Source organism: Arvicola amphibius, chromosome 5, assembly GCF_903992535.2.
Source record: "Arvicola amphibius chromosome 5, mArvAmp1.2, whole genome shotgun sequence".
NCBI lineage: Eukaryota > Metazoa > Chordata > Mammalia > Rodentia > Cricetidae > Arvicola > Arvicola amphibius.
In genome coordinates this window covers 48493728-48520091 of record NC_052051.1, presented here as the reverse complement: position 1 = coordinate 48520091, position 26364 = coordinate 48493728, and the positions used below count along the sequence as shown (strand labels likewise).

At 43.2% G+C, this 26364-nt stretch overlaps 1 protein-coding gene across 1 annotated transcript; it reads left to right on the top strand.

Annotated features, from left to right (window-relative positions):
• Positions 1-1957: 1957 nt before the first annotated feature.
• Positions 1958-25958, top strand: Stard7 (StAR related lipid transfer domain containing 7). Its single transcript, XM_038331156.2, has 8 exons — positions 1958-2616; positions 12949-13157; positions 13470-13519; positions 17497-17607; positions 17685-17767; positions 18228-18327; positions 22511-22595; positions 24126-25958. The coding sequence occupies exons 1-8, from the start codon at positions 2318-2320 to the stop codon at positions 24308-24310; spliced, it is 1122 nt and encodes a 373-aa protein (XP_038187084.1). The 5' UTR covers positions 1958-2317; the 3' UTR covers positions 24311-25958.
• Positions 25959-26364: the final 406 nt, after the last annotated feature.

The following is a 26364-nucleotide window of genomic DNA, read 5'->3' as shown; positions in this document are numbered from 1 at the left end:
AGTGCCTCCACACTCCGAATTTACTTGTTTGAAGAAATTGCGTTGGGAGCTATCTGCAGGTTCTCCTTGTTAGAAATGTTTAGGGTCAGTCAGGTAGTGGTGCATGCCAGGAGGCAGAGGTCAACCTGATCTATAGAGCTTGTTCCAGAACAGCAAGGGCTTACACAAAGAAACACTGTCTCAAAAAAAAAAAAAAAAAAAAACAAACAAAAAAAAAACCCACAAAATGTCTAGGGTCGCAAAGAAAAGACCACCACTGCAATTGAAGTGTCTGGACAAGGCAAACTACTCTTAACCAAGAGGGCTTAATCTGAAGAAAATGCAGAGAGAGAAAGTGCACTTGGTTTTTTTTCTAACCCAGGTGGTGGTTGTGTCTTTTCCCCATTGGCAGAGGGCCAACCTCACTCTTATGCAATTGACTAGTCCAAAGAATTAGCACACAGAACTGCAGGAAGGGGAAAGAAGTCACTGCTCCAGGTCATCAAACCCCTGGAATAGAGCAGTGGGCCCCTGTTAAAGGTTTTACTGGATGGAGAAGATGAAAACGTTTGCATAAAAGTCTTCCTTTTTATTTTTCCCAGACAGGGTTTCTCTGTGTATCTCTGGTTGTCCTGGAACTCACTCTGTAGACCAGGCTGGCCTCGAACTCACAGAGATCTGCCTGCCTCTGCCTCCCGAGTGCTGGAATTCCACCACTGCCCAGCTATTAAGATTCTTAAGTTTGTTTTTGTTTTGTTTAAAACGAGACGACACAGAAGCAACTTAGTCTAAAGCTTCTTGGGATAGCTATCACTATCATTTTAAGATTGGACATAGAATTTTTATTGACTTATTTACTTTTTGTTTGTTTGTTTTGAGACAGGGTTTTTCTGTAGCTTTGGAGCCTGACTTGGAACTAGCTCTTGTAGACCAGGCTGGCCGCAAACTCACAGAGATCCGCCTGCCTGTCTCCTAAATGCTGGGATTAAAGGCGTGCGCCACCCCACCTCCCACAGCTGTCTTACTTACTTTTGAGACACACTTTTGAGAAGTAATGCTCCTGTCTCTGCCACCAGCGTGCTGGAATAAGAGGCAGGAGCCACCACGCCCCATTTTAGAATAGTGATGTATCCAGAGACTCCATTTAGCAACCGTTAGCACTCGGGAGGCAGAGGCAGGCGGATCTCAGTGAGTTCGAGACCAGCCTGGTCTACAAGAGCTAGTTTCAGGACAGGCTCCAAAGCAACAGAGAAACCCTGTCTCAAAAAACCAAAAAAAAAAAAAAAAAAAAAAAAAAGAAAGAAAGAAAGAAAGAAAGAAAATAAAAAAAGAAAGGAAGAAAAGAAACCGTTAGGTTGCACAGGGCAAAGTAGGTTAGGGGAAGCTTGTTTACTTTCCCACCCGGTTGCGTCCTTGAGTCAAACGGAGACTGGAAGGCAAGGCCTAGCGCATTTTCAGATAGCTACAGGTCACCTGCCCTTGTGGCATTCTTTACAAGGTGTTCCTCGGCCCTGAGGATGGGGCACTGTTCCTCTCTCGGAGCCGGAACCCCGAACCGTGTCCCAGCCGCAGCTACTCAAGAGGTTTTGAAGAATCCCGCCGAGGAGGTCCCGGAAGGTCCCGGCCGCAGGTGACCCCAGGCAGCCAGGTCCCTGTTCACGTAGGGCGTGCACCGCCCTCCATAGTACAGACCCGCCCCTCCCTGCACTGTGGAGATGGTCAACAGGGCGGGCCGCTCAGCACAAAGGAACACCACACCCGACCGCGCCTCTCAGGCGGGCGGTCGGGGACATCCCCAAATGGCGGCCGCGCCGGGGTCCGAGGGTCACTCTCCGGGCGCCCTTGACCGGGCCGACGCGCCGCGCCACCTAGCTTGCTAACTAGCGGCCGGGGGCAAAGGCGGAGGAGCACTCGGCTCGGCCAATGAGCGCCCGGGTCTCTGGGCTGCGTCCAATCAGAGCGCGGGCAGGGGAGACGGGTTGGGTTGCGCGCGTTCGGCGCGAGGGGCGGACACGGGCGCTCGGGACCTCTGCTGCTGCGGCCCGGGGCTCCCACCTTTCTCCTTCCCGCGCACCGGATGCGGGGACCCGAGAGCTTCCGCCGTTCACGCAGACGAGCGGGTGGCCCGACGCGAGGAGGCCTCGTGCAGCGGCGCTCTCCTCCGAATCCGCGCTACCTCAGCGGCTTCTGCAGAGAGGCATGAGGGCTGGCTCCTGGCCTCGGGAGCGTGAGGCCGCCTCGGGGTCGGCCAGTTAAGGGAAGTAAGCGGACGGTCCGGCTCCCCGGCCCCTCCTCTCCGGGGGCCTAGCGGCAGGCGCGGGGACCCGCAGAGGCCGAGATGTTCCCGCGGAGGCCCCCGGCCACCCTGGCCGCCTGGCTGGCGGGCGCGCGGGGCGGGGGCCTGCTGGCCGTGCTGGCCAATCAGTGTCGCTTCGTGACGGGCCTGCGCGTGCGGCGAGCTCAGCAGATCGCGCAGCTCTACGGTCGCCTGTATTCGGAGAGCTCGCGCTGCGTCCTACTCGGACGCCTCTGGCGCCGGCTGCGCGGCCCTCCTGGCCATGCCTCTGCCTTGATGGCGGCGCTCGCCGGTGTCTTCGTGTGGGACGAGGAGAGGATCCAGGAGGAGGAGTTGCAGAGGTGAGCCTCTTGTCTGCAGCGGCGGCCCTGTTCGGTCGAGAGGGATGGGCCTGGGCGAGAGGTTGGTGGGCACCTCGGGTCGTGCCCTGTCGTCAGTGCCCTGTTTGCCCGGTGGTCTTTTGAGTGATGACGCAACAGATTGAACCCATTTTAGCACCACGCTAAAATTACTGCCTCTTGCCCGTTAATTCCATTTGTCGGGTTAAAAATAACTGGAAGCGGGGGCGTGGGGGGGGGCGCTTCTAATGGGTAGTATGGCACTAAAGAAATATTCCAAAACCAAATTATATATCTAAGGTATAGAGGCTGTTTTTCTGGTAATTAGCATACCTCCCAAAAAAGCGCACATTGAAATCGGGCTTTAAAATAAGCCCAAGGGTGTGCGTGTGTGTGAGATACATCTTGCCATTTTTAAAATGACTGCAATCCAGATGGGACTCGGGCTTTGCGCGGCCAGCCTCTGTCACTGTGACTTGTGTCTTGGCACATTTAAGAAGCTGGGAGGTGTTTGCCTGTTGGCACAAAGCAGTGCCTCGGACATTCTAACGTGTAAGAGTTAGGTTAAATTTTTGCTGCTTTGGAATTCTTCAAATACTGTGGCATTAGGCTTTGTCTGTGGAAAAGCTTATTGGCATTTATTTTTGTTAGTTTGTAGTTCTGACTTTATAATTCCCAGATAACCTTAAAAGGTAACTGCCTCTGCTTTACAGTGTTTCTATATTCCCTTTAAACAGATACTCTCATATTGTGCCCTCACCTGCCCCTCGCTTTTTTTTTTTTTTTTTTTTTTTTTTTTTTTTTTTTTTTTTTTTTTTGGTTTCTTGAGACAGGGTTTCTCTGTAGCTTTGGAGCCTGTCCTGGAACTAGCTCTTGTAGACCAGGCTGGCCTTGAACTCACAGAGATTCTCCTGCCTCTGCCTCCCTGGTGCTGGGATTAAAGGCCTGTATCACCACCGCCCAAGGCCAGTCGCCCGTAGTCCCGTGTTTACCCTCTTCCCCCACCCAAGTCTGTTTCTTCTAAATATTTCTTAAACAGGGAGAGAACCTGTTTTACTGTTTTTGCTACGTTAAAAATGAGAACAGAACAGTAAAGTTTATAGTGTGACCTATTTGGGATATATAATACTCAAATGTCAACCAGTGATTTGTGCAATCCTGAATTGAGAACAAATGCTAGTCTCTCTTAAGAACTGGGACTGTGTTCCTGGCAAGAAAGATGGCTTTTATAAGAGTTGAATGTGTTCAGGGTAGTATGGCTGCAGACAAAAAAGGTGACTTTTGTTTTGCTTTTTTGAAACAGAATTTCTCTGTGTAGCCCTGGCTGTTTTAGAACTCACTCTGTAGACCTGGAACTCAGAGATCCGCCTGCCTCTGCTCCTGAGTGGGATTAAAGGCTGCAACACCACCACCCATCTCAAAAGAGGATTTAAGTCATAATCACGAATGAGTCTGCGTATAAACACATTAAAGAATGAAAGCATGATAGCTCTTTTGGCAATTCTTAATATTCTTTTCTATTTAGTAATTTGTGCCCCGCCCCCTCAGTGTTTTGAGGTGGGTTCTGGCCACTTTTTGCCTAACAGCCTTGAACTTCAGTTGTTCTGCCCCAGCCTTCGCAGGGCTGGGGTTGCAGGTGTGTGCCACTACACTTCAGACTCTTACAGATAGTTGTCACACCTGGGGCTGCAGCCTGTGCTTTCTCTTAGGTGATTTGATTTGATTTATTTTGTTTAATGAGGAAAGAATAGTCTTGCTTCCTAGCCTTTTGGTGCTTAAGAACTGCTTAGAGGTTGGGTATGGTGGCACATACCTTTAACCCCCAGTGTTTGGGAGACAGAAGCAATAGGAGCTGTTAGTTTGAGGCCAGCCTGTTCTACATGGTGAGGTTCATCATGGACACCCAGAGCGACATACAGACCCTGTCTCAAAAGAAAAAAAAAAAGAAAGAAAACATCTTACCAAATCCAATCTTAGTAATCTTATTTAATGTTTTGAATTTAGCCTGAGGAGGACTGTTCCTAGTTTGAGGCCAGTATAGGCTATAACGTGAGTTTCTGGACAGCCTAGGCTATAGAATAAGATCCTGTCACACGTGGGGGTAGGGGACATACTAACAAAATGATTTCTACAGCTGATGTAGCAATGATTCAAGCCAGGCAATGCTGGGAGGCAGAGACAGAGGTGGGCGGATCTCTGAGTTTGAGGCCAGCCTGGTCTACAAGAGCTAGTTCCAGGACAGGCTTCAAAGCTACAGAGAAACCTTGTCTCGAAACAAAACAAACAAAATAAATAAGATCTTTCTTTTTTTATATTTTTATTACATGTATGTATTGGCGTGTGTGGGGGTGTTGCTATTAAACACTACAGCCTTTGTGTGAAGGTCAAAGAATAATTTGTGGGAGTTGTTTCTTCTGTCATGTGGGACCCTGGGATCCAACTCAGGTCTTCAGGTGTAGGGGGAAGTGCCCCACCCTGAGCCATCCCTTGGTACTGAACTCAGTTCTCTAAATACTTTCTAGTATTTTCATCCAGTTGGCTTCTTAAGCAAAATAAATTTGTGGACTGTTACTCTTGCTAACCTGTGCTCTGTCAGACTAGGACAAACCTCATGGGAAATACAGCAGTTTTTCTTTTTCACTTTTTTTTTAAAGTTCAGAAACAGAAAGAGGAAGGATGTTAGGAAATATGAAAATTTAGGGTGAAATGTTCCATTAACTCTAAAAAAAAGTTACAGATCACTACTCTAAAAGTTTGAGTAATTCTGATTAATGAGAAATTAGTGTTAGTAAATTTTCACAAGGAAAATTGATGATTTCTCCATTTCTGTCTTTTTGGGACATTTAGAATTAATTAAACTTTTTAGCTAGCGTGTTATTAGCTATTGAAAAATCCTTCTGGTTTAAAGGAACTTAATGACCATAGTCACTTTGGTACATTTTGTAGATAAAGCGCTTATGTCAACAAAACGACATAGAAGGGACTTGAAATTTGTTGAATTTATCTGTTATTTTACCATTAATTAGCTGCTTTTTAAAAAATGCCATAAACTGTTTTATGTCTTATTTCAAGATCAGTTTAAAATCAGTAGTAGCTGAAAATCCCTATTTCTGTTTTGCTTGCTTTTTTATTTGTGTGTTTTTGTCTCGAGACCGGGTCTCACTATGTAACGCTGACTATCCTGGAACTCACTGTGTATACCAGGCTATCCTTGAAGTCATAGCGATCATCCTGCCACTGGCTCCCAAACCCTGGAATTAAAGGCTTGTGCCACTGTGTAGAGCCAAAAGTCTCGAATCTTGACAGTAGTGTGGAATTTGAGGAGATTTTGTTAGGTGAAGCAGTTTTGTTGAAATCCCTACTTGCAGGGGTGGCCCTACCATAATTATTCTGGAGCCTGGGTTCCTGGTTTGTGGTAAGACCAGTGCTCTGACTGAATCACGTGTTGGTACGCTTACTCTGTTTCCATTGTGTCTCCAATTTCCTTAGTCATCACGGCTTCCCTTTCTCAAATGTTTTGGAGAGTGGAAAGCAGACTCTCTCCTTGATCCTTGTACTAATGTAATCTGCAGATTTGTTACTATTTCAGGAATAATCTCTTCTGTCCTTTTCTCTCTTATTAAGAGTTCTTAGATGGGAAGATTTAGACACTTATCCTGTCCCAACAAGATTAGATACATAGGAAAGAGGTGTTTCCTTTCTCCACATGCTATCTAAGATACTGTTTGTCTCTCTTGTGTGTTTTGTCGGTTGAAACCCTGCAGGGCAGTAATGGTCAAGTCTTCTCTGTCTTTTGTACTGTGCTTTTCCAAGAGTGCATGTATACTGGATGCTGTAGCCTGGCTGGCTTTGAACTCACTTTGTGCTTAAGGATAGCTGTGAACATCATATTCTCCTGTTAATACCTCCTGAGTGCCACGATTACAGATAATGTGCCCGTATATCTGTGCTTTGTGAGGTGCTGGGGAGTGACTCAGGCAGGGCCTTATGTGTATGTGCGTGTTTGTTGGACAAGAATAGCTCTGGTTGTCCTGGAACTTGCTGTAGACCTGGCCTCAAACTCAGCGACAACTGCCTCTGTCTCTGAGTGCTGGGATTAAAAAGGTGTCACCACCACCACCCACCCTGAGCTATATCACTGGCCTTAGTCCCTGTTGTTTACCAGGGGAAACAGATTTATGCTTCTCTCATTCAGGAATGGTGCTTGATATTTAAGAATGCATTTCTAAAGAACATGCCTTTTTAATCCCAGCACTCTGGAAGCACAGGCAAGTGTATCTCTGTGAGCTAGGTAGATACCAACCTGATCTACATTGCAAGTTCCAGGACACCAAGGTTCCATAGAGAGACCCTGTCTCAGAAGAAGAATGCTTTAGTGTCAAGAACAATGCCCTTACTTCTTTCTAAGTCAGGCCTGGAATTGTTCTCTAGGCAAGCGATGCTGTGATTGTGCTCTTGATCTCTTCTGCAAGATCTAACTGCCTGCATTAGTAAGATGCAGCCTATATTCCTATACTTACACCTTTGCAGGGCTAGCCTTGCATTACATTTTGCAACTTCTAATTATAAACTTTCCAAAAAAAAATGATGAAACTACCCCCCCACCCCACATCCCATATAGGGAGGGTTTCTCTGTGTAGCCCCAGCTGTCCAGGAATTCACTCTGCAGGCTGCCTTGAACTCAGAGAGATACACCTGCCTCTGCCTCCCTAGTGTTGGGATTAATGGTGAGCATCACCATGCCTGGCTCAATATAAATCTTGTTACCTAAGTCTAAAATTTAAAAAAATTCTCGTAACTTGAAATTCTACAGTTAATGAGAACCTTCAAAAAAAGATGTCTTGCTGGGTGGTCATGATGGCGCATCTCTTTTTAATCCCAGCACTTAGGCGGAGGCAGGTGGATCTCTGAGCTCGAGGCCAGGTCTACAGAGTTAGTTCCAGGACAACCAGGACTACACAGAGAAACCCTGTCTTCGATAACAAAACCAAATGATAAAAAGAAAAGATATCTTCACTTTACAGGTAAAATGAAATCTTATAAGATCACACAATCAGTTGGATTTAGAGCTAGAACTACAGACTGCTCTCAAGGACTGCTAAATTGCCCCAAAATTTAGTCTTGTATTAAGTTTGAATCTTCCTTTTTTCATTTTTTAAGAAACATCGTATGTAGCCCTGGTTGGCCTATGGTCTAAGATGACCTTGATCATTATCCTTCTACCTCAGTTTCCTTTTGAGATTACAAACATATGACATTGCTCCTGGTGTGTTTTTAGCTTTGAAAGCAGCATATTAATGCAATGTTTTACTGTAAGAATTTGAATTACCGAGGTCTACTTCTGTATTTTCATTTACTCAGTTTATTCAACAAATACTTGTTGACTATTTACTACTTACCATAGAGATACTAGGAGTCGGAACAAAAGAGATTCATTACTTAGCAAAGGCGGCAGAAATAAAGATAGATTATTATAGTATACTGTGATTTGTCTCTGTAGAGAATAAAAGAAAATTCATGTCATTAACTCTGTAGGAGTTACCCTTATTTCAGTATGTTAGTAATTGCTGTTTTCCTAGTCTTTTGTTGTACAATGCTGGGGCTCAAACCCAGGGCTTGTATATACTACATAAACACTATTACCCTAGATATTTTTTGTTTCCTTTTGTTTTTTGAGACAGGATCTTATGTAACTCAAACTTACTGTGTAATTCAAACAGTTGAAGTGGCCTCAAACTTTCCTTCTGACTGCCTCCTAAGTGCTGTAATGCAGGTCAGGCGTGTTAGGCTACACCCATGCTGGCCTCAGTCTTGAATTGCACCCTTTTATTTGCAGTCAACCAGCAGGTTTTCTTTCCTGTTTACTATTTAAAGTTGCTTATAAGATACAAGCCATGTTTTGTTTTTTGACAACTTCAAACATGTATGTATACATTGTATTTTGATCATATCTGCTCCTACCTCTGCTGTCCTGTTCCCTCTAGAACCTACTAGGATACCACTTTTCCCCTTGACCCACTAGTTTAGTTAGTACTGCTTGCATGGACTTGGTTGTGAGACCATTCATCAGAGCTTGAGCAACTCCAGAAGACAGTGACTCCCTCTCCCTCAGCAGACATAAACTGCCTGCCTGTAGCTCCTCAGCTAGGGTTGGGGCTTTGTGAACTCCCACCTGGCCATACTGGAATGTTGCCTGGCTTGCTCTTCTGCAGGTTACCACAGCTCTTGTAAGTTCATGAGTAGAGCAGCCACATCGTGTTGAAAATAGCATTTCTTAACTTCCGAGCTTTGTATTAGAAATAAGTCAGGAGTGGCAAAGAAAGAGATCACCACTCTAAGTAAGTGTCTCAAGAAGGTGGACTGATAGCCAGGCAGTGGTGGTGCACACCTTTAATCCCCACTCAAGAGGCAGAAGCAGGTGGATTTCTGTGAGTTCGAAGCCAGCCTGGTCTACAGAATGAGTTCCAGGACAAAAGTACACACACAGAGAAACCCTGTCTCAAAAAACAAACCAAGAAAAGGGGGAGGGGCACTGCTCATCAAAGCAGAAGAGCAGGAAGTGTGCTTGGTTCTTGTATTCTAACACAATTGGCAACTTTATCTTTTCTCCCATTAACTGGGGTTCAACCTCACAGTCTTTCCAGATTGGCAAATATGGAATGGAAAAGGGTTTCCTGATCCAAGGAGAAAGAAGTCATTGCTCTGAGGGGGTTGGGATCACTGATCCAGGCTACTAGGTTCTTGAAATGAAACAGGAGCCGTGTGTACTGGGTGGGGAAGGATCAAAACATTTGCATGTAGGAGGGGAAGATGAGAAAAAAAATTAGTATCTAATGTTTCTTACACTTGTGATACAGATGTCTCATTTAAGACTGAGTTTTTTCAGCACTTTGAGTCTCTGCATTAGCTGCCACCACATAAAAAGAAGCTTCTCTGACCTCTGACAGAGAGAACAGTTCTACTCTGTGGATATAAGCATAAATATTTACCCTTTAGCAAAACTGAAAGTAGTAAATTTCCCCCTAGGGCCTATATCCTACCCCAGCCAGGAGCTTTTGACCAGTTTTGGAGTACCATGTGAAAAAAAAATTAATCAATTTCTTAAAATGTTTCAGATATAACAAGATTAAAGAATAAAAGACATTAAATATATAACATTTAAGAAATAAAGCCAGGGCCGGGCGGTGGTGGCGCACGCCTTTAATCCCAGCACTCGGGAGGCAGAGGCAGGCGGATCTCTGAGTTCGAGGCCAGCCTGGTCTACAAGAGCTAGTTCCAGGACAGGCTCTAGAAACTACAGAGAAACCATGTCTCGAAAAAAAAAAAAAAAAAGAAATAAAGCCAGGGATACATGCCTGCAACTCAGCATTTGGAAGGCTGCAGCAGGAAGATCAGAAGTTTGAAGCCAGTCTAGCGAGATTCTGTCTTAAAAATAAAACAAATAGCACCATCAACAACCCGAAAAAACTACAATAGAAATTCTTCTGTGCTTTTTTGTGAGTTTTCTTTACCCCCGTAGATGTGCCCATAAACACACTTTGTTGGGTATTATACTAATCTGTGTCTTTATCCCTGAGCATTGAGCATCAAGCGATTACATAATCATACTGTGTAGTATCACATTTTAGGATTTTTTTTTTTTTTTTGGTTTGGTTTTCGAGACGGTGTCTCTGTGTAACTTTGGAACTTGTTCTGGAACTCGCTCTGTAGACAAAGCTGGCCTCGAAATCACAGAGATCCACCTGCCACAGCCTCCTGAGTGCTGGGATTAAAGGCATGCGCCACCACTGCCTTGCCAATTTTAGGATTTTATAGCCCTTTGTGCAGAAGTACTAAAAGACTGAATCCAACAGCATACAAAATTAATTTATATGGCACATTAATGGAATAAAATACAGGAGCTGGGACCTTGCTCACTTGGTAGAGGGGTATGTGCAAAACCTAGGTTTAGTTGCCATCACTGTTTAACCAAGTATGATAGCACAGTCCTGTAATCCCAATATTCAGAAAGTGGAGACAGAAAGGTTAAGTCTAAGGTCATCCTCAGGTACATATTGTGGCTAGCCTGAGCTATGTGAGATTATCTCAAAAAAAGAGAAAGGAGGGACTGGAGGGTGGCCCAGTGGTTAAGAGCACATGCTGCTGTTCTAGAGGTCCCAAATTCAGTTCCCAGCATCCACTTTGGGCATTCACAACCCCCTGAAACTTGCTCTAGGTGATCCCATGCCCCCTTCAGGCCTCTGTGAGCACTACCCAAATACATGTATATATACACCTTGAGACAAAGTTTATATGTATATACACATGTTGAGACAAGGTTTCTTTTTTCTGTGAAGTAGCCTTAAAGTTACAGAGATCTCCCTCTCCTTCCCAAGTACTGGGAAAGAAAAAAAAATAGAGAAAAGCTTAGAGAAGTAGCATTTGACTAATTCTAACCTCATTTTGTGATTCAAAAAATAATTGTAGTAGCTGGAGCGATGACTTAATGGTTAAGAGCATTGACTGCTCTTCTCTTCTAGAAGACCTGGGCGCCCACATGATAGCTAACAGTAATCTGTAACTCCCATTCCAGGGAATTCGGTGCCGCCTTCTGGCCTTGGAGGGTACCAGGCACTTGGCGAGGTAAACAGACAAAAGCACCCAAATCCATGACCTTTAAAAATTAGCACTCAACAGATTGGGAATTAAAGGGAAATTCCTCAGGTTTTTATAAAGGGCATCTAAAAATAGCTCTTAGCATGCTGAGAAAATGAAATCTTCCCCCTAAGGTCAGCAACAAGACAAGCCACTGCCCTCATTCCCTCCTTTGAACAGTGGCTTATAGCCAGGGAAGTTAGGAGGAGAAAGATGAAAGGTACCCAGACTAGAAAGAAGTAAAACTACAGCACATATTACCTTGTGGATTGAAATACGAAGGGATTTTTGAAAAACAAACTTAAGTAAACTGTTCGTACTAAGAGTATAGACTAAACAGTCAGTAAGCAGTGAACAATCTGAAGATGAAATGAGCGATTCCATTTACAACAGCATCAAAAAGAATAAAATTCTGTGTGTGTGTGTGTGTGTGTGTGTGTGTGTGAGTGTGAGACAGGGTTCCTCTGTGTAGCCGTGGCTGTCCTGGAAGTAGCTCTGTAGACCAGGCTGGCCTCGAACTCACAGAGATCACCTGCCCCTGCCTCCCGAGTGCTGGGATTAAAGGCCTGCGCCACCACTGTCCAGCCACAAGAAACTTTAAAACACAGAAATCTATAAAACATTATTGAGGTTAAGTGTGGTGGCGCACACCTTTAGCACTCAGGAAGCAGCGGCTGGTAGATACCTTTGAGTTCAAGGCTAGACTGGTTTACTTAGTTTCAGGCCAGCCATTGTTACACAGTAAGATTTTGTCTCAAAAATGAAACGTTGTTGAGTTTTTTAAAAGGCAAATGGGACCAGGCACCTTGAGCTCAAGCCTAACATCTTGGGTTTGATCTCTAGACACACTTTTAAATAGCCAGGTGTGGGGTTGGAGAGATGGCTCAGTGGTTAAGAGCACTGACTGCTCTTCCAGAGGACCCTGGCTCAATTCCCAGCAACCACATGGTAGCTCATAACTGCCTGAAACTCCAGTTCCAGGGGACCCAACACTCTCACACAGACATATATGCAGGCAAAACCTTGGTGGTTAGCATTTGAAGCTGACCCAGCTTCTCAGTCATCTTGATTAATGTTGTCTCTTGTCTCACTTTGCTACTCCCCAGCATGATTTCTAGTTTCTGACCTGCCTTTAAAGATCTGTCACTCCTGGACTTGAAGTGCAGTTATGTGACAGGAATAAGGCACCTACACATGTGTACTGTGTGCGTGCAAAGTAAAACTACCCCAAATAGCTGGGCGGTGGTGGTGCACACCTTTAATCCCAGCACTTGGGAGACGGAGGCAGGTGAATCTCTATGAGTTTAAGGCCAGCCTAGTCTACAGAGTGAGTTCCAGGACAGCTAGGGCTACACAGAGAAACCCTGTCTCCAAAAACAAAAAAAAAACTAAGACAAAAACCCGAATAAATGTTAAAATTTTTATTTTAAGTTATTTAAGGCTCTGTGCCAGGTCTTTTGTACTTTTTGTATGCTTTCACGACTAGCTTGAAGTAGGTACTAATATTTTCTACATTTCATAGATTTAGAAATGGGAACTGGTTTAATTATTCTAATTACAAGTTTAGACTTATATTCAAGCTTAATTCAGATTTTATTTATGTTCATTGAGATAATATGCTGTTTCCCACCGCACCTCATTTTGCAGGTCTTTGGACACTTCATTCATTTCATGGACATGGTGCCTGTTCTGTCTTTCCAGGTCCATAAATGAGATGAAACGGTTGGAGGAAATGTCAAATGTATTCCAGAGTTCTGGAGTTGAAAATCGCCCTCCTGAACCAAAGACCCCAGCAGAAGGGAATGAAAAGTCGAAGGACAAAGAAGAACCATGGGAAATGGTGATGGACAAGAAACACTTCAAGCTGTGGCGGCGCCCAATTACCGGCACCCACCTTTACCAGTACCGAGGTGAGCCATGTCTGCTGCCTTTGACATATGTCCATGGTGCGGCATGCGGCACTTTGTTCCTTGTACTTTCAAAACTGTTCTGTCCTGGCTCTATTGAAGAAAATTTGCCAAACTCTTGTTTATTTTCCTCTCCCAGATGACAAGCTTTTCATATTCTTCCTTGATATATGTCATCTGTGCCTTGCTTTACTGCTGCTGGGATGATTTTTAGGTTTTGATGTTGCCTTTGAGATCTGTCAGTCCTATGGACTTAAGATGCAGTTTAGGGGACAGGGCATGACAAGCTTTCCCTCCTCCCTCTTGTTGTTCTAGTTTTTGGAACATACACAGATGTGACACCTCGGCAGTTCTTCAATGTTCAGGTGAGTTTATTCTTTCCTGATTTGGAGCTTCCTGGCTCCCTGAATACCTATAATCTCAGTACTTGGAGAGGTGAGGCAGGGGACTTGCTGAAGTTAGAGGCAAGCCTGTGTTGTGTAACACATATAAGGCTAGTCAGACCCTGTTCCAAGAGGTAAAACAAACAAATTGAAAACAATAAAAGAGTTGGGTGTAGTGGCACATTCCTTTAATCCTAGCACTTGGGAAGCAGAAGCAGGAGGAGGATGGATTTCTGAGTTTAAGGCCAGCCTGGGCTACACAACTAATTCCAGGACAGCCAACTAGAGCTACATGATTAGAGACCCCGTCTCAAAAAATAATAAAAGTAAAACAGAAGTGAGAGAGGAAGATGGAATCACCAAATGCTAGCAGCATAAAACTTTCTTTCATGATAGTTCTATTTTAAAAATTTAATTTTAAAATTAATACACAGCTGAATGTGATGGCATGCACTTTTAATCCCAACACTCAGGAGGCAGATTTCTAGGCTAGCCTGGTCTACATAGAAAGCCCGAGGACATCAAGGACTATATAGAGAGACCCTGTCTCAAAATATACATATAAATAAAATAAGTATACAAAGTATTAGGTTTCTTTCTTTCTTTCTTTCTTTCTTTCTTTCTTTCTTTCTTTCTTTCTTTCTCTTTTTTTGGTTTTTTGAGACAGGGTTTCTCTGTGGCTTTGGAGCCTGCCTGGAACTGGCTCTTGTAGACCAGGCTGGCCTCAAACTCACAGAGATCCACCTGCCTCTGCCTCCCGAGTGCTGGGATTAAAAGCGTGCACCACCACCGCCCGGCTGTGTTAGGCTTCTTTATGGCATTTTCAAACATAATTTGTTTTGCTGTTTGTCTTCTTCCATATCCCTCTGTTCCCCTCTTTTATATTTCTACCCCAATAACTCCTTTCAACTTTGATGTCACATGTGTTCTGTTATTTTCCCTCTTTCATTAGTACCTTTTCCTTTTTCCTAGACTCCTTTCTGGTTTCATGACTAATACATACACTCACACCCACAAATCTACATATGTGAACGTTAAAGCTAGGATCTGCATGAGAGAGAGAGACAGAGAGAGGCATTTGTCTTTCTGAGTCTGTTACCTTGCTTAATATAACTTCCAGGTTTTCATCTTCTGAAAGTTTTATAATTTCATTTTTCTATGGCTAATAAAATTCCATTGTACATAAGTACCACATTTTCACTATCTGTTAATTTGATTTAATTTCCTTGCTTTTGTGAATAATGCAGCAGTAAACATTTATAGCAAGGTATATGCCCAGGAGTGGTGTGGCTGGGTTCTATGGTAGTTCTTTTTTTTTTTTTTTTTTTTTTTTTTTTTTTTTTTTTTGAGAAACTTTTGTACTGATTTTCATGATGGTTGCACCAATGTATATTTCCACTAACAATGTAGAAGGATTCCTCTTTCCCCACATCCCTGCCATCATTGTGTTGTGATTTTTGCCAAGCTTTTAGTAACTAATTTGTTGATTATAATAATACCTACTAATGCCAAGCCTGTTGGAATAGGCCTGTAATCCTTGCTATTTGGGAAACTGAAGCCTTCCGGGGACATAATGAGTTCAAGACCAGCCTGGTCATCTTAATGAGACTGTCTTAAATAAGAACAATACTTGGAAAATAGAGCATTACGCAGTATGTGCTCTGGGTTGAATCCCCAGAACTGCAGCAATGCACTTACTAAGGCTATGCCCACCTAAGCACTGTATTTCATCAGTGTTGTGCTTTGTTTTGATGCAGACTGAACGTCTGCATTTGAAATGCCAAAAGATGAGAAATGCTTCCTGAATTTCTATGCATCAGAGATCTGTTCATACTTTAAGACTTTTTTTCTGTTTAAAGTGATTTAGAATTATATCTTTACATATGATATGTTATGTTCTCTTCATATATTTCCTTTTCTTTCTAACTTTTATAATTGTTACTGTGAGGGTAAGGGTCCAAATACAGCTTGGGAAGGCCAGAGGACAGATCTGTAGAGTCCTTGCTCCTTTCTCTCCTTCCACATTTATGTGAGTTCTTTGTATTGAATTCAGGTTGTTAGGCTTACATGGTCAGTGTTCTAGTTTCATTCTGTTGCTGTGGTAAAACTCCCTGACCAAAAGCAGCTTAGGGGAAGAAAGGGTTTATTTCATCTTACAGGTTATTGTCAATAACCGAGATAAGTTGGGACAGGAACTTGAAACAGGAACCATGGAAGAATACTATTTATTGGCTCTCTTCCAGGCTCACGTTTAGCTAGCTTTATTACATAGTCCAGGACCTCCCTCCCAGGGAATGATACTGTCCATAGTAGGCTGTGCCCCCTAGTCAATTAACAATCAAGACAGTCCCCCATAGACTCACCCATAGGCCATTCTTATCTGACTTCCCCTTCTCAGGTGACTCTAGGCTGTGTCAAGTTGACAGTTAAAGCTAATGACAACAGGTGGCAAACATTGTTATTGATAGTTCCATTCCACAGACATTTCAGTTGCATAGCTTTTGTTTATGTGCGTGCATATACACACATGATAATGGGAACTGATCATGGGCTGTCAAAACTTGCTAGACAAGTAAAGTAATCTAACCACTGAGCTGCATCTTCAGTCTTTTGGGCTGTTTTGTTTTTGGGACAGGTAGTCCAGTGTTGCATTGAACTTTTGATTTTCCTGTTTTTACTTCATGAACTGCTTATACTATAGGCATATGTTGCTGATATCTGGTTGCAATGTAGGACTCCCTGCAAGGGGGCTAGAGAAGTGGCTGGGTGATTGAGAGCACTGTCTTCTCTGAACAACTCAAGTTCCCAGCAGCCACATGGTGGCTCACTCTAGTCTGTAACTCCAGTCCCAAGGGGGATCTAAAACACCATCTTCTGTCCTACATGGCCACCACGCAAACATGCTGTAGTGCACAGGCAGACACGTAGGCAAAACACCATACACATAAGGTTAAAAAAATTCTCTCATAGGACTTTGGGGGATGATTCAGTGGGTACAGTGCTTGCTGATCAAGCATGAGTTCAGATTCCTATATCACTCATGTAAAACCTGAGTGTGGGAGCATGTGTTTGTAAGTAACCCCAGCACTAGACAGATAGGAGTAGTTGGATCCCCAGAAGTTGCTAACCAGCCCGTCTAGTCAAACCATTGAGCCTCAGGTTCAGTGAGAGAACCTGTTTTTTTTTTTTTTTTCATATTTATTGAGCTCTACATTTTTCTCTGCTCCCCTCCTGCCTCTCCCCTCCCCCCTTTAACCCTCCCCCAAGGTTCCCATGCTCCCAATTTACTCAGGAGATCTTGTCTTTTTCTACTTTATACTTCCCATGTAGATTATATCTATGTAAGTCTTTCTTAGTGTCCTCATTGTTGTCTAAGTTCTCTGGGATTGTGGTTTGTAGGCTGGCTTTCTTTGCTTTATGTTTAAAAACCACCTGTGAGTGAGTACATGCGATATTGCCTTTCTGTGTCTCTGGGTTACCTCACTCAAAATAATGTTTTCTAGTTCCATCCATTTGAGAGAACCTGTCTTAATAAAATAAATCTCAGCACTTGGGAGGCAGAAGCAGGTGATCTCTGAGTTTGAGGCCGGCCTGGTCTACAGATTGAGTTCCAAGACAGCCAGGGTTAGGGTTACACAGAGAAACGCTGTCTCGCAGATCAAAACAAATAAATAAAAATAAACTGGAGAGTGAGAAAAGAAAGCCAGCATTGACCTGGCCTACATGTATAAGTGCACACGAACATATATGTGTATATGTACGTATGTACACACACACACACACACACACCCTCCCCTTCAATGTATGTAAGAATCTTAAGAGAATCAACTAATAAACAGCCATGCCTCCAAACGTTGGCACTGTTGAGTTAAATCACTATTTCTCTATAATGTTCTTAAGTTAGAGATCCAGCCTCCAGAGAAACTTGTGCATCCCTGTTTGGATCTTCCCTTTTACAGCTGGACACAGAGTACAGGAAAAAGTGGGATGCACTTGTGATCAAGCTGGAGGTGATTGAAAGAGATGTCGTCAGTGGTTCTGAGGTTCTTCATTGGGTAACACATTTTCCTGTGAGTACTGTTGCCTGGTTTTATTCTTTCAAGTCTGTGATGCAGAACACTAATCCCATCCCTCCTCCTTTCTTTAGTACCCAATGTACTCGAGGGATTATGTTTATGTTCGTCGGTATAGCGTGGATCAGGAAAACAATGTGATGGTCTTGGTGTCGCGGTATGTATAACTACTGGAACCCTCGTTACGTTCCACTAGCTGCCTTCACCCATCTGCACCTTTAATCCTGCCCTGCAGATTACTAGCAGCCAGTTCCTGTCTATCCCTGCTGCCTGCTCAGGGAATAGGCTCATCTACCAGGGAAACTGAACAAATACTTGCAAGCTTTTGCAGGAGGGTGGGAGTGGGCATTGAGGGTAGAAACTGGAGCCTTACTCATGGTAGACAAGCATGGTACTGATGAAGGTTTGTGAATTTCTTAATGCTGGTTATTTTAAAAGGTAAAACTAGAAATACAGCCTGTGAGCTATATATTATAATATCAAAAGCTTATTTTCAGTCATCTCACTGACTGCTTGGTTTTGTTGAGTCAGTGATTTAGAGTCTTGGCCATCTCCTCTTAGCCTTGGCTTGCCACTGGTTAATGCAAAGACAGTAATCCCCCTCTTCCTCCTTACAGTGCCGTGGACCACCCCAGTGTGCCAGAGTCTCCAGAGTTTGTCAGGGTCAGATCCTATGAATCCCAAATGGTTATCCGTCCTCACAAATCATTTGATGAGGTGAGTTTTACTGCATATTAGATGGGTGTTGTACTTTGATCCCTCCCCCCCCCCCAGCAAGGAATGCCTTTTTCTGAACTGGGGAGAGGTGAGCTGTCAGAGTGCAGTGTGCTGGAAAGAGGTATGAGGGGTCAGCCTGCAACTTGTTAGGTACATTGTGGGCCATGGTCTCACTGGCCCATTGTTTCAAGGGTGGCTAGAAAATACTTCAAAAAATAAAGGTTTAAATTAATAAATCTTTAAATAATTAAATTATGGCTGGGTGTGATGGTGCATGCCTTTAATCCCAGCACTTGGAAAGCAGAGGTCGGCAGATCTCTGTGAGTTTGAGGCCAGCCTGGTCTCATGTGAGTTCCATGACAGCCATGGCTACATAGAAACCCTGTCTTGATAAACCAAAAATAAATAAATAAATAGATAAATCATGAATTTTATGGAATTCTAAATGCCATAAGCAAATGACTTTATTATTGTATTTGTTTTTGAGACAGTCTCATTATGTAGCCCAGACCAGGTTGGCTTGGAACTTGATATGAACTCCAGGCTGACCTCTAACTTGCAGTTTTCCTGCCTCTGCCTCCCAAGAGTCATGATTATGAGTGTGCGTGACTACACCTAGCTCCTTTGTCAGTTACTCCCAAGAGTCATGATTATGAGTGTGCGTGACTACACCTAGCTCCTTTGTCAGTTACTCCCAAGAGTCATGATTATGAGTGTGCGTGACTACACCTAGCTCCTTTGTCAGTTACTGTTTTCTGAGCTGTTGGAGTTTTGTTGAGAAAGTTCTTGGTTATGCTAGTATCTTGAATTGTTTTTCTCTAGTATTTTCAAAATTTCAGGTCTTGTATTTTTAATTTCTATCTGTCTATCCTTCTGTCTGTCAATTTTTAGACAGGGTCTTTCTACTAACCCTGGCTATCCTGGAATTTTCTATATAGACTAGACTGGCCTCAAACCCAAAGAGATGGATCTGCCTCTGCCTCCCAAGTGTTGGGATTAAAGAAAGCATGCCCAGCTTGAATAAAATTTTATGTAGGGTGCGATCTGAGGTATTAGTTTTATTCTTGAACATGTGGGCATCCAATTTTCCTAGCACTGTTTGTCAAAGAGGATACCTTTTTTCCATTATGTGTTCTTGGCATTTTTGTTGAAACTCAGGGCTGAAGAAGTGCATGGTCTTACGTGTAAGTCCTTTTTTTCTTCTCTTCTTGTGCTAGTACCATGTTTTGTTAATATGGCTTTGTAGTACGCTTTGAAATTAGAAACCATGATAACTCTGCCATTATTGCTCTGTGTTTATGCCCAGGATTGCTTTGGCTATTTGGGATTTGGTTTTCTGTTTGTGTTTTTTGTTTCCGTCTTCCGTACAAACTTTAGGGTTTTTCTTTTCTACTTCTATAAATAAATAATGTTTTGGGTGATTATATTGAATATGTACATCTTTTGGTAATTTAGCCATTCTTCTCCCTACTCCCTAAGGCATATATACACGTGGAGTGTGTGTGTGTGTGTGTGTGTGTGTGTGTGTGCGCACGCGCGCGCGCATGCTTGGGAGGCCAGAGAAAGACATCATGTATCACTCTTTCCTTTCCCTTGAGACAGAGTGTTTCACTGAACCCAGTGCTTTTTTTGATAGGATGTCTGACAAGCAAGTCCCAGCAATCCTCTTGTCTCTGCCAACCCTCCCTTCTCACCAACTAGCACTTGGTTACAGGCACATGAACTTTTTTACATGGGTGCTAGAGATGTGAACTGAGTTCTATGACTGCAGTTTAACCATCTGCTCAGATCCATGTAGCTACAGCCATTTTCACCAATGTTCTACTGGTCCATAAACTTGGATGTCTTTCTATCTTCTATTGTCCTTTGCTATTTGTGTCCCTCCTTCCCCCCATCCTTTCCTTGCCTTATTGCTAGATAACACTTTGAGCACTATACTGAGTAAAAATGGTGGTATAGAGTTTTCTTTTTTGTTAATGTTCTTTTCCTGGTATCAGAATAATGTTGGCTTTATACAATGGGTTTGGTAGCATTTCTTCCCTTTCTGTTTTTTTTTTTTGTTGTTTTGTTTTGTTTTTTTGTTTTTCGAGACAATAATTTGGGCTTGAAACTATCCTCTTTTCTGGTCAGGGGCTCTGTCACACAGCAGATGGTCTTTAACCTCTCAGTTCTCAATTCTGAGACAAGCAGCCACTAGGTAGAGGCAAGAAGGGCCCAGCCCCTCCTACTTATTTGTAACTGAACACTGGGTGGATTTCATAGTGAAAGCAGACTGTAACTATTTCTTACAGTTTCTTTCTCTTTTTCTTTTACTTATTTTAAAAAAGCTTCTTTTCAGATTTCTTTTAACTTTTGCTGTTGTTAATTTATTGGCAAGGGTGGGAAATCATCCAAGGGCCATGGTTATTACCCCATCAGGAGCTGTGTTCTTAGGAATAAAAGTCCATTATCCAACAAGCCTGGCACAAGAATCTGCCTTCCCTGTTAGTGTCATATTAAGTGTGATCCTGTTTTCTGAAGCCATTCAGCTGATGGATAGACACTCTTGAGGACATCCCTGGCATAACTGATAAATCCTTGGTTATTAATTTAAAAATTTTAGATTTATATGTATATTGCCTGCTTTGTACATATTGTACCATTTGTATACCTGTTGCCCACAGAGGTCAGAAGAGGGAGTCTGACCCCTGAGAATGGAGTTACAGATGGTTGTGAAGCACCATGTGGGTGCTGGGAACCAAACTCAGGTCATCTGGAAGAACAGTCAGTGTTAGTAACCATATCTCCAACTCTTCATTAAAATTATAAGTAGTGCTGATGAGGTTTTTAGTTAGACTAATCACTGAGCTAAATTTGTTTTTTATTTATATTTTTGGTTGTGAGCCTAGCCTTTAACGGCTGAGCCATCTAACCTGAAAACTATTCTGTACAATTTGTACTTTTTTGTTTTTTGTTTTTTGTTTTCGAGACAGGGTTTCTCTGTAGCTTTTGGAGCCTATCCTGGAACTAGCTCTTGTAGACCAGGCTGACCTCGAACTCACAGAGATCTGCCTGTCTCTGCCTCCCGAGTGCTGGGATTAAAGGCATATGCCACCACCGCCCAGCTTTTTTTTTTTAAATAACATAAATTAAGCAGACAGGGATACCTGTCAGGAAACGGAGAACCTTGAAGCTGGATTGATTTGATCATTTTCTTTCTGAATTCTGGACTAGAAGTATTCTTTCAACAAACAACTATTTGTTTCACAATAACACAAGCAAATGGTATGCTTTTCTTAGGATCAGAACATTTTGTGTTTTGTTTGCTGTGTGTGCCTCTGCCTTACAAATGCTGGAACTACATATGTGTGCCACAATACCCAGCAGGACCCTTAATCACCTAAATAATCCTGGGTCTTTTTTGGCATTAGGAATGAGAGGGCTGAGCCAAAGAACAGAGGTATGTAGGCTTGGTGGTCAGGTTTCTCTTTCTCACTTCTGTGTCCAAGCTGCTCATCTGTAAAGTGGAAGTGGGTACCACATTATAGGCTGCAAGGACTTAAGGTATCTCCAGCTGCATAGTGTTCTGTAAACAGTTATTAGCACTGAGAGCAGAAGGGGAAGGTGAGATCTTTAAGTTGTAAACCTTGGGCACCTGTACTGGGCTCCTCAAGGCAACTCCCACGGTTGAAGACTTGCTAGAAAGACCTTCAGGACTCAGCAAATAGTGTACTCCTAGCTGTTTAGGGCAGTAACGCAGTAGGGATACACAGCTGGATTATAAAGAAAAAAGACACAGAATAGTCTTGAGGCTTCGTTCTCTAGCACCAAGATGCAACAATGTGTGTTTAATTTTTTGGCCAGCAACCTGTTAGAGACTTGGTGCCGAGTTTTCACTAGAAGCTGGTCCCATAGCACCATCTATTTAACATGTAAGTTTTGGACCTCCATGGAGAAAATCCATCTTTCACAGAGGCCACTTGATAGTTGTCATGATTTGGTCACAGGAAACTTTATTTACCAAGAACAAGATGGTCAAGGGCCTTTCTCTGAATAAGCAGCCGCCAGCCTTCACTCTCAGTTTTTTGTGCACAGGATATTGCACTCTTCGCTGCAGTTGTGGGTCATGGTTATTTCTGGTACTGGATGCAGAGTTGCTATGAGAGATCCAACTGCCTTCAACTTTGCTGTATTTCTTTTCCAGAATGGCTTTGATTACTTACTGACATACAGTGACAATCCACAGACAGTGTTCCCTCGCTACTGTGTCAGCTGGATGGTTTCCAGTGGTAAGTAGGGGTATGCATAGGGGGTCTGAACCTGAGCTGAACAATTTGGTTTTTTGTCTTTATGGCAACAGGAGGGTTGGTACTTAACCATTTTGTAGACATGTTGGGGATATTTGAACAATCTTCCCATTTCATTATAGCCTCTAAGTAGGATTTGAAGGGTAAGAAGCACAGAGGTTCCAGAAAGGATTTTTTTTTTTAACCCAGAGGAGAGTTTTTAAGACACTCACTTTGATGCCTTACATATAGATGTGTGCATTGATGTATTTAGTTTTTTTGTTCGGTAGTGTTGATTGGCTAGGTTGGTGGTATACATACTTGTAATCTCAGTAGTGGGTACAGGGACTGAGGCAGGAGGATCAGGGTCAGCCTAGATAACATCTGATAAAACCAAAATGTTGAAGGCTGTGAGATCTGGCCAAGAAGACTTAGTTGTGGGACAGTTGCCTTAGGGGATGACTACTACCTAAGGGGGGCTGCATGCCATAGCCATAATCACACCCCCACTTCTAATACCCTGTCTTAGGAAGCATTCTCACGTGAGTTTCATTGTTTTGGTTTGATTTTTCTTTTGTATTGTTTTTTAGAAGATCTTGTATAGCCCAGGCTGGCTTTAAATTCCTTTTTGTTTTGTTTTTGTTTGTTTTTGTTTTTTGAGACCGGGTTTCTCTGTGTAGCCCTGACTATTCTGGAACTCACTCTTGTAGACCAGGCTGGCCTCAAACTTACAGAGATCCTCCCAAGTGCCTGGATTAAAAGCATGCGCCACCACCACCTGGCTTGGTTTTAACCTCTAGATCCTCCTACTTCAACCTCCCAGTTGTTCCAGAGGGGCATGGGAAATTAGATATATATGTGTTCATTTATCTAAATTAAATGACAGGGGTTTTGTTGTTGTTTTGGTGTTGTTTTTTTTTTTTGTTTTTGTTTTTTTACTATATCACTAAGTAATATTTTAATCACCTAGAAGAGGCATTTGGGAATTCAGTGGCCTGATGAAAAGATCAGTTGTGGGTGACTTTCACAGTTTGTGCACAGGGAGCCGTTGTGGGAGGCAGATATCACTCATGGGTTTTCATTCAAACCGTTGTTTGCCTACCATTAGAGAGAATAAATTCTGATTTTGAACCTGTTATTAGCTGTGTGTTCGCTGTCTAATTTGCTTTCTGTTGCGCTAATGAACACTATGACTTGAGAAGGAAAAGGTTTATTTCATCCTCTAGCCTATGTCCATCATGAAAAGAAGTTAGGGCAGGCAACTGAAGTGGAACATTGCTTATTGGCTTGCTCTCCATGGTTGGATCACCTGACTTGGTAGGTATGGTACTACCCACTGAGCTGGGCTCTCCCACTTCAATCATTAATCAAGAAAATGCCCCCACATGCTTTCCAAGAGACCAGTCTTACAGAGGCATTTTCTCCTCTTAACTGAGGCTCCCTCTTCCCAGAGAACTCTTCTCTAGCTTGTGTCAGGTTGACAAAAAACTAATCATCACAGCAGCTTGACCAGCTTCTTCTGTGTCCTGATAGGCATGCCAGATTTCCTGGAGAAGCTGCATATGGCCACTCTGAAAGCCAAGAACATGGAGATCAAAGTGAAGGACTACATCTCGACTAAGCCTCTGGAAATGAGCGGTGAGGCCAAGCCTACTGCTCCATCCTCCGAACGGAAGAGTGAGGGTAGCCATGGCCCGGCTCGGATTGAGTATGCTTAAGGCCTTTGGGATGAGGAGAGACAGGCATTCCTGGCCCTGCCTTGCTCCCTCAACTCTGCTGCAGGACAGGGACAAGTCACGCGTGTTAGAAGACATCTGCTGTAAATGTCAGTGTGAGAGAATTAGAACTGGAGTTAGATTTCATTTGGAGCCCTGTTGCTTTTTACCAAACAGGACCATGGCATCATGGAGTCGTCATGTTTCAGGCCAGCTGTTGTGAAATCCAGTATATTATGCTGAGCTGATCTGGAACAAACCTCTCACTTTAGGCCAGAAGGGAATGACTCCTATCTGCCTCCTCCAAGAAGCTTCATCACTGACATTCCAAATGCCACCATTGGTTGTGCAGCGCTCTGGATATCCTGCAGTTCTGTAGGTCACTTGGAAACTGGTTGGCCCTGAGTTTTCATTAAGGGGTCACTAGGAGTGCTCTTGGTAACAGTCCTATGGTGATGTGAGCACTGGCTGAGAGCTAAGTGCCTTGTCCTCACCTTGCTTTATCATTAGAGACACGAAGTTTGTACCAAGGTATCCTTGCCCCTGCAAAATACCATGACACTGATTCATCTGACTCAAAGCGGTTTTCATCGTAATTGGCCTTTCTGTGTTCGTGGGTTGTGGCCTCTGCTGTAGCCCACTTGCCAGGAGTACCAGAGACAAACCCCATTAGATGTAACTTTCTATTGATGCCGTCAGTGTTTTGATAGGGTCAGTGGAAGTGCGCACAAACATCTCACATAAAAGTAACTAGATTTCTTTTTAACACTTGTAGCAAAATTGGAGTTGCAGATTTGAGCACAGCTCCTTCATAGTCTTATTTGTTTGGGTGTTATTTTCCCACTGAAGATTGACTGGGCCTTCCTGGAGGGCTAAAGGTAGTAGATTGTGGTTACGCCATTTTCTCAGAACTTTCAAAACTGTAAGGTGCCATATGGGCCAGCAGATGAAGTCTTGCCCCATACCAATATGGTAGGGATGTGGCTTATGTGACTCTCTTGATCCTCTAAAACATTTCTCTCCAGAACTGACATAGAAATAAGACACACAGTTTGGATAAGATCACAACCAGATGATATGAACCTGGCCTTGCTGGTTTCTTTATGGTATATAGGGATCAAGTTTTAAATCTTCCTCCCTCCCTTTTATCCCTGGAGTTTATATATAGCTGAATTTCTCTCTCTCTTTTTTTTTTTTTTTTTTTTTTTTTGCTTGCTACCCTGTTGTGGTGTTGAATAAGGAAACTAAACTCAAGGTGAACTTAACCCTTTTTTTAAAAAAAAAATTCTTGTTGCCTACTCACTTCTGTGCCAAGAAAACAACTAACTCCCCCAATGTTTCATGTCTTCTTGATTGTTGGCAGAGCAGAGAGATGCATTGAGCAGTCCCAGTGTCTTTCAGTGAGCATTTCTCCCTTCTCCCCAAGACCTGACAGAAACCTTTTATCTGAATTTGGCACCTGTAGTTGAATGTGTGAGTGTGTGCGTGTGTGTATGCCGGGTGCGGGTATTAAGCAGTTATGGTTGCCCTTGTTCTGACTTAATAGTGATTTGACTTTGTACAATTACTTGTGTCAACATAATGAGTTTGCTTCTAACTGTGACATTTTTATCAAATTGTGTGAATAAATAAAGATTGGTACAGAAGAGTATTTATTTTTGAGCACATAGTGGGGAAATTGTGTATGTTGGGCTCTTTGTAATCCTAATCACAAAGTTGGCACAGGACATTGGTGGGCCTTTTTCTTTCTTGGCAGGCAGTGGGTGATACAATGCCTAGCCTGCTTGAGAAGACTGTGGCTCCTAAGTGGCCAGCTTGGGAACTGAAAAGATCTGTCTCTATTCTGGTATTTTGATCTACTGACTCATAGATCAGGTAAGAACAAGGTCTCACTAAGAGAATCCGTGAGTTGGGTAGTGCTTGCACACGCCTTTAATGCCAACACTCAGAGTGCAGAGGCAGGCGGATCTGTAGCCCATCCACTCCCACAGCCATTCAGACCCAAAGAAACACACAGAGTCTTATATTAATTCTAAACTGTTTAGCCTGTTAGCTCT

Bases quoted from the DNA above. Each gene is read 5' to 3' on its own strand.
- Stard7 (XM_038331156.2), top strand. From the start codon at position 2,318: ATGTTCCCGCGGAGGCCCCCGGCCACCCTGGCCGCCTGGCTGGCGGGC. The intron at 2,617-12,948 runs GTGAGCCTCTTG...CTGTCTTTCCAG, and splicing joins CAGGAGGAGGAGTTGCAGAG to GTCCATAAATGAGATGAAAC. The intron at 22,596-24,125 runs GTAAGTAGGGGT...GTGTCCTGATAG, and splicing joins CAGCTGGATGGTTTCCAGTG to GCATGCCAGATTTCCTGGAG.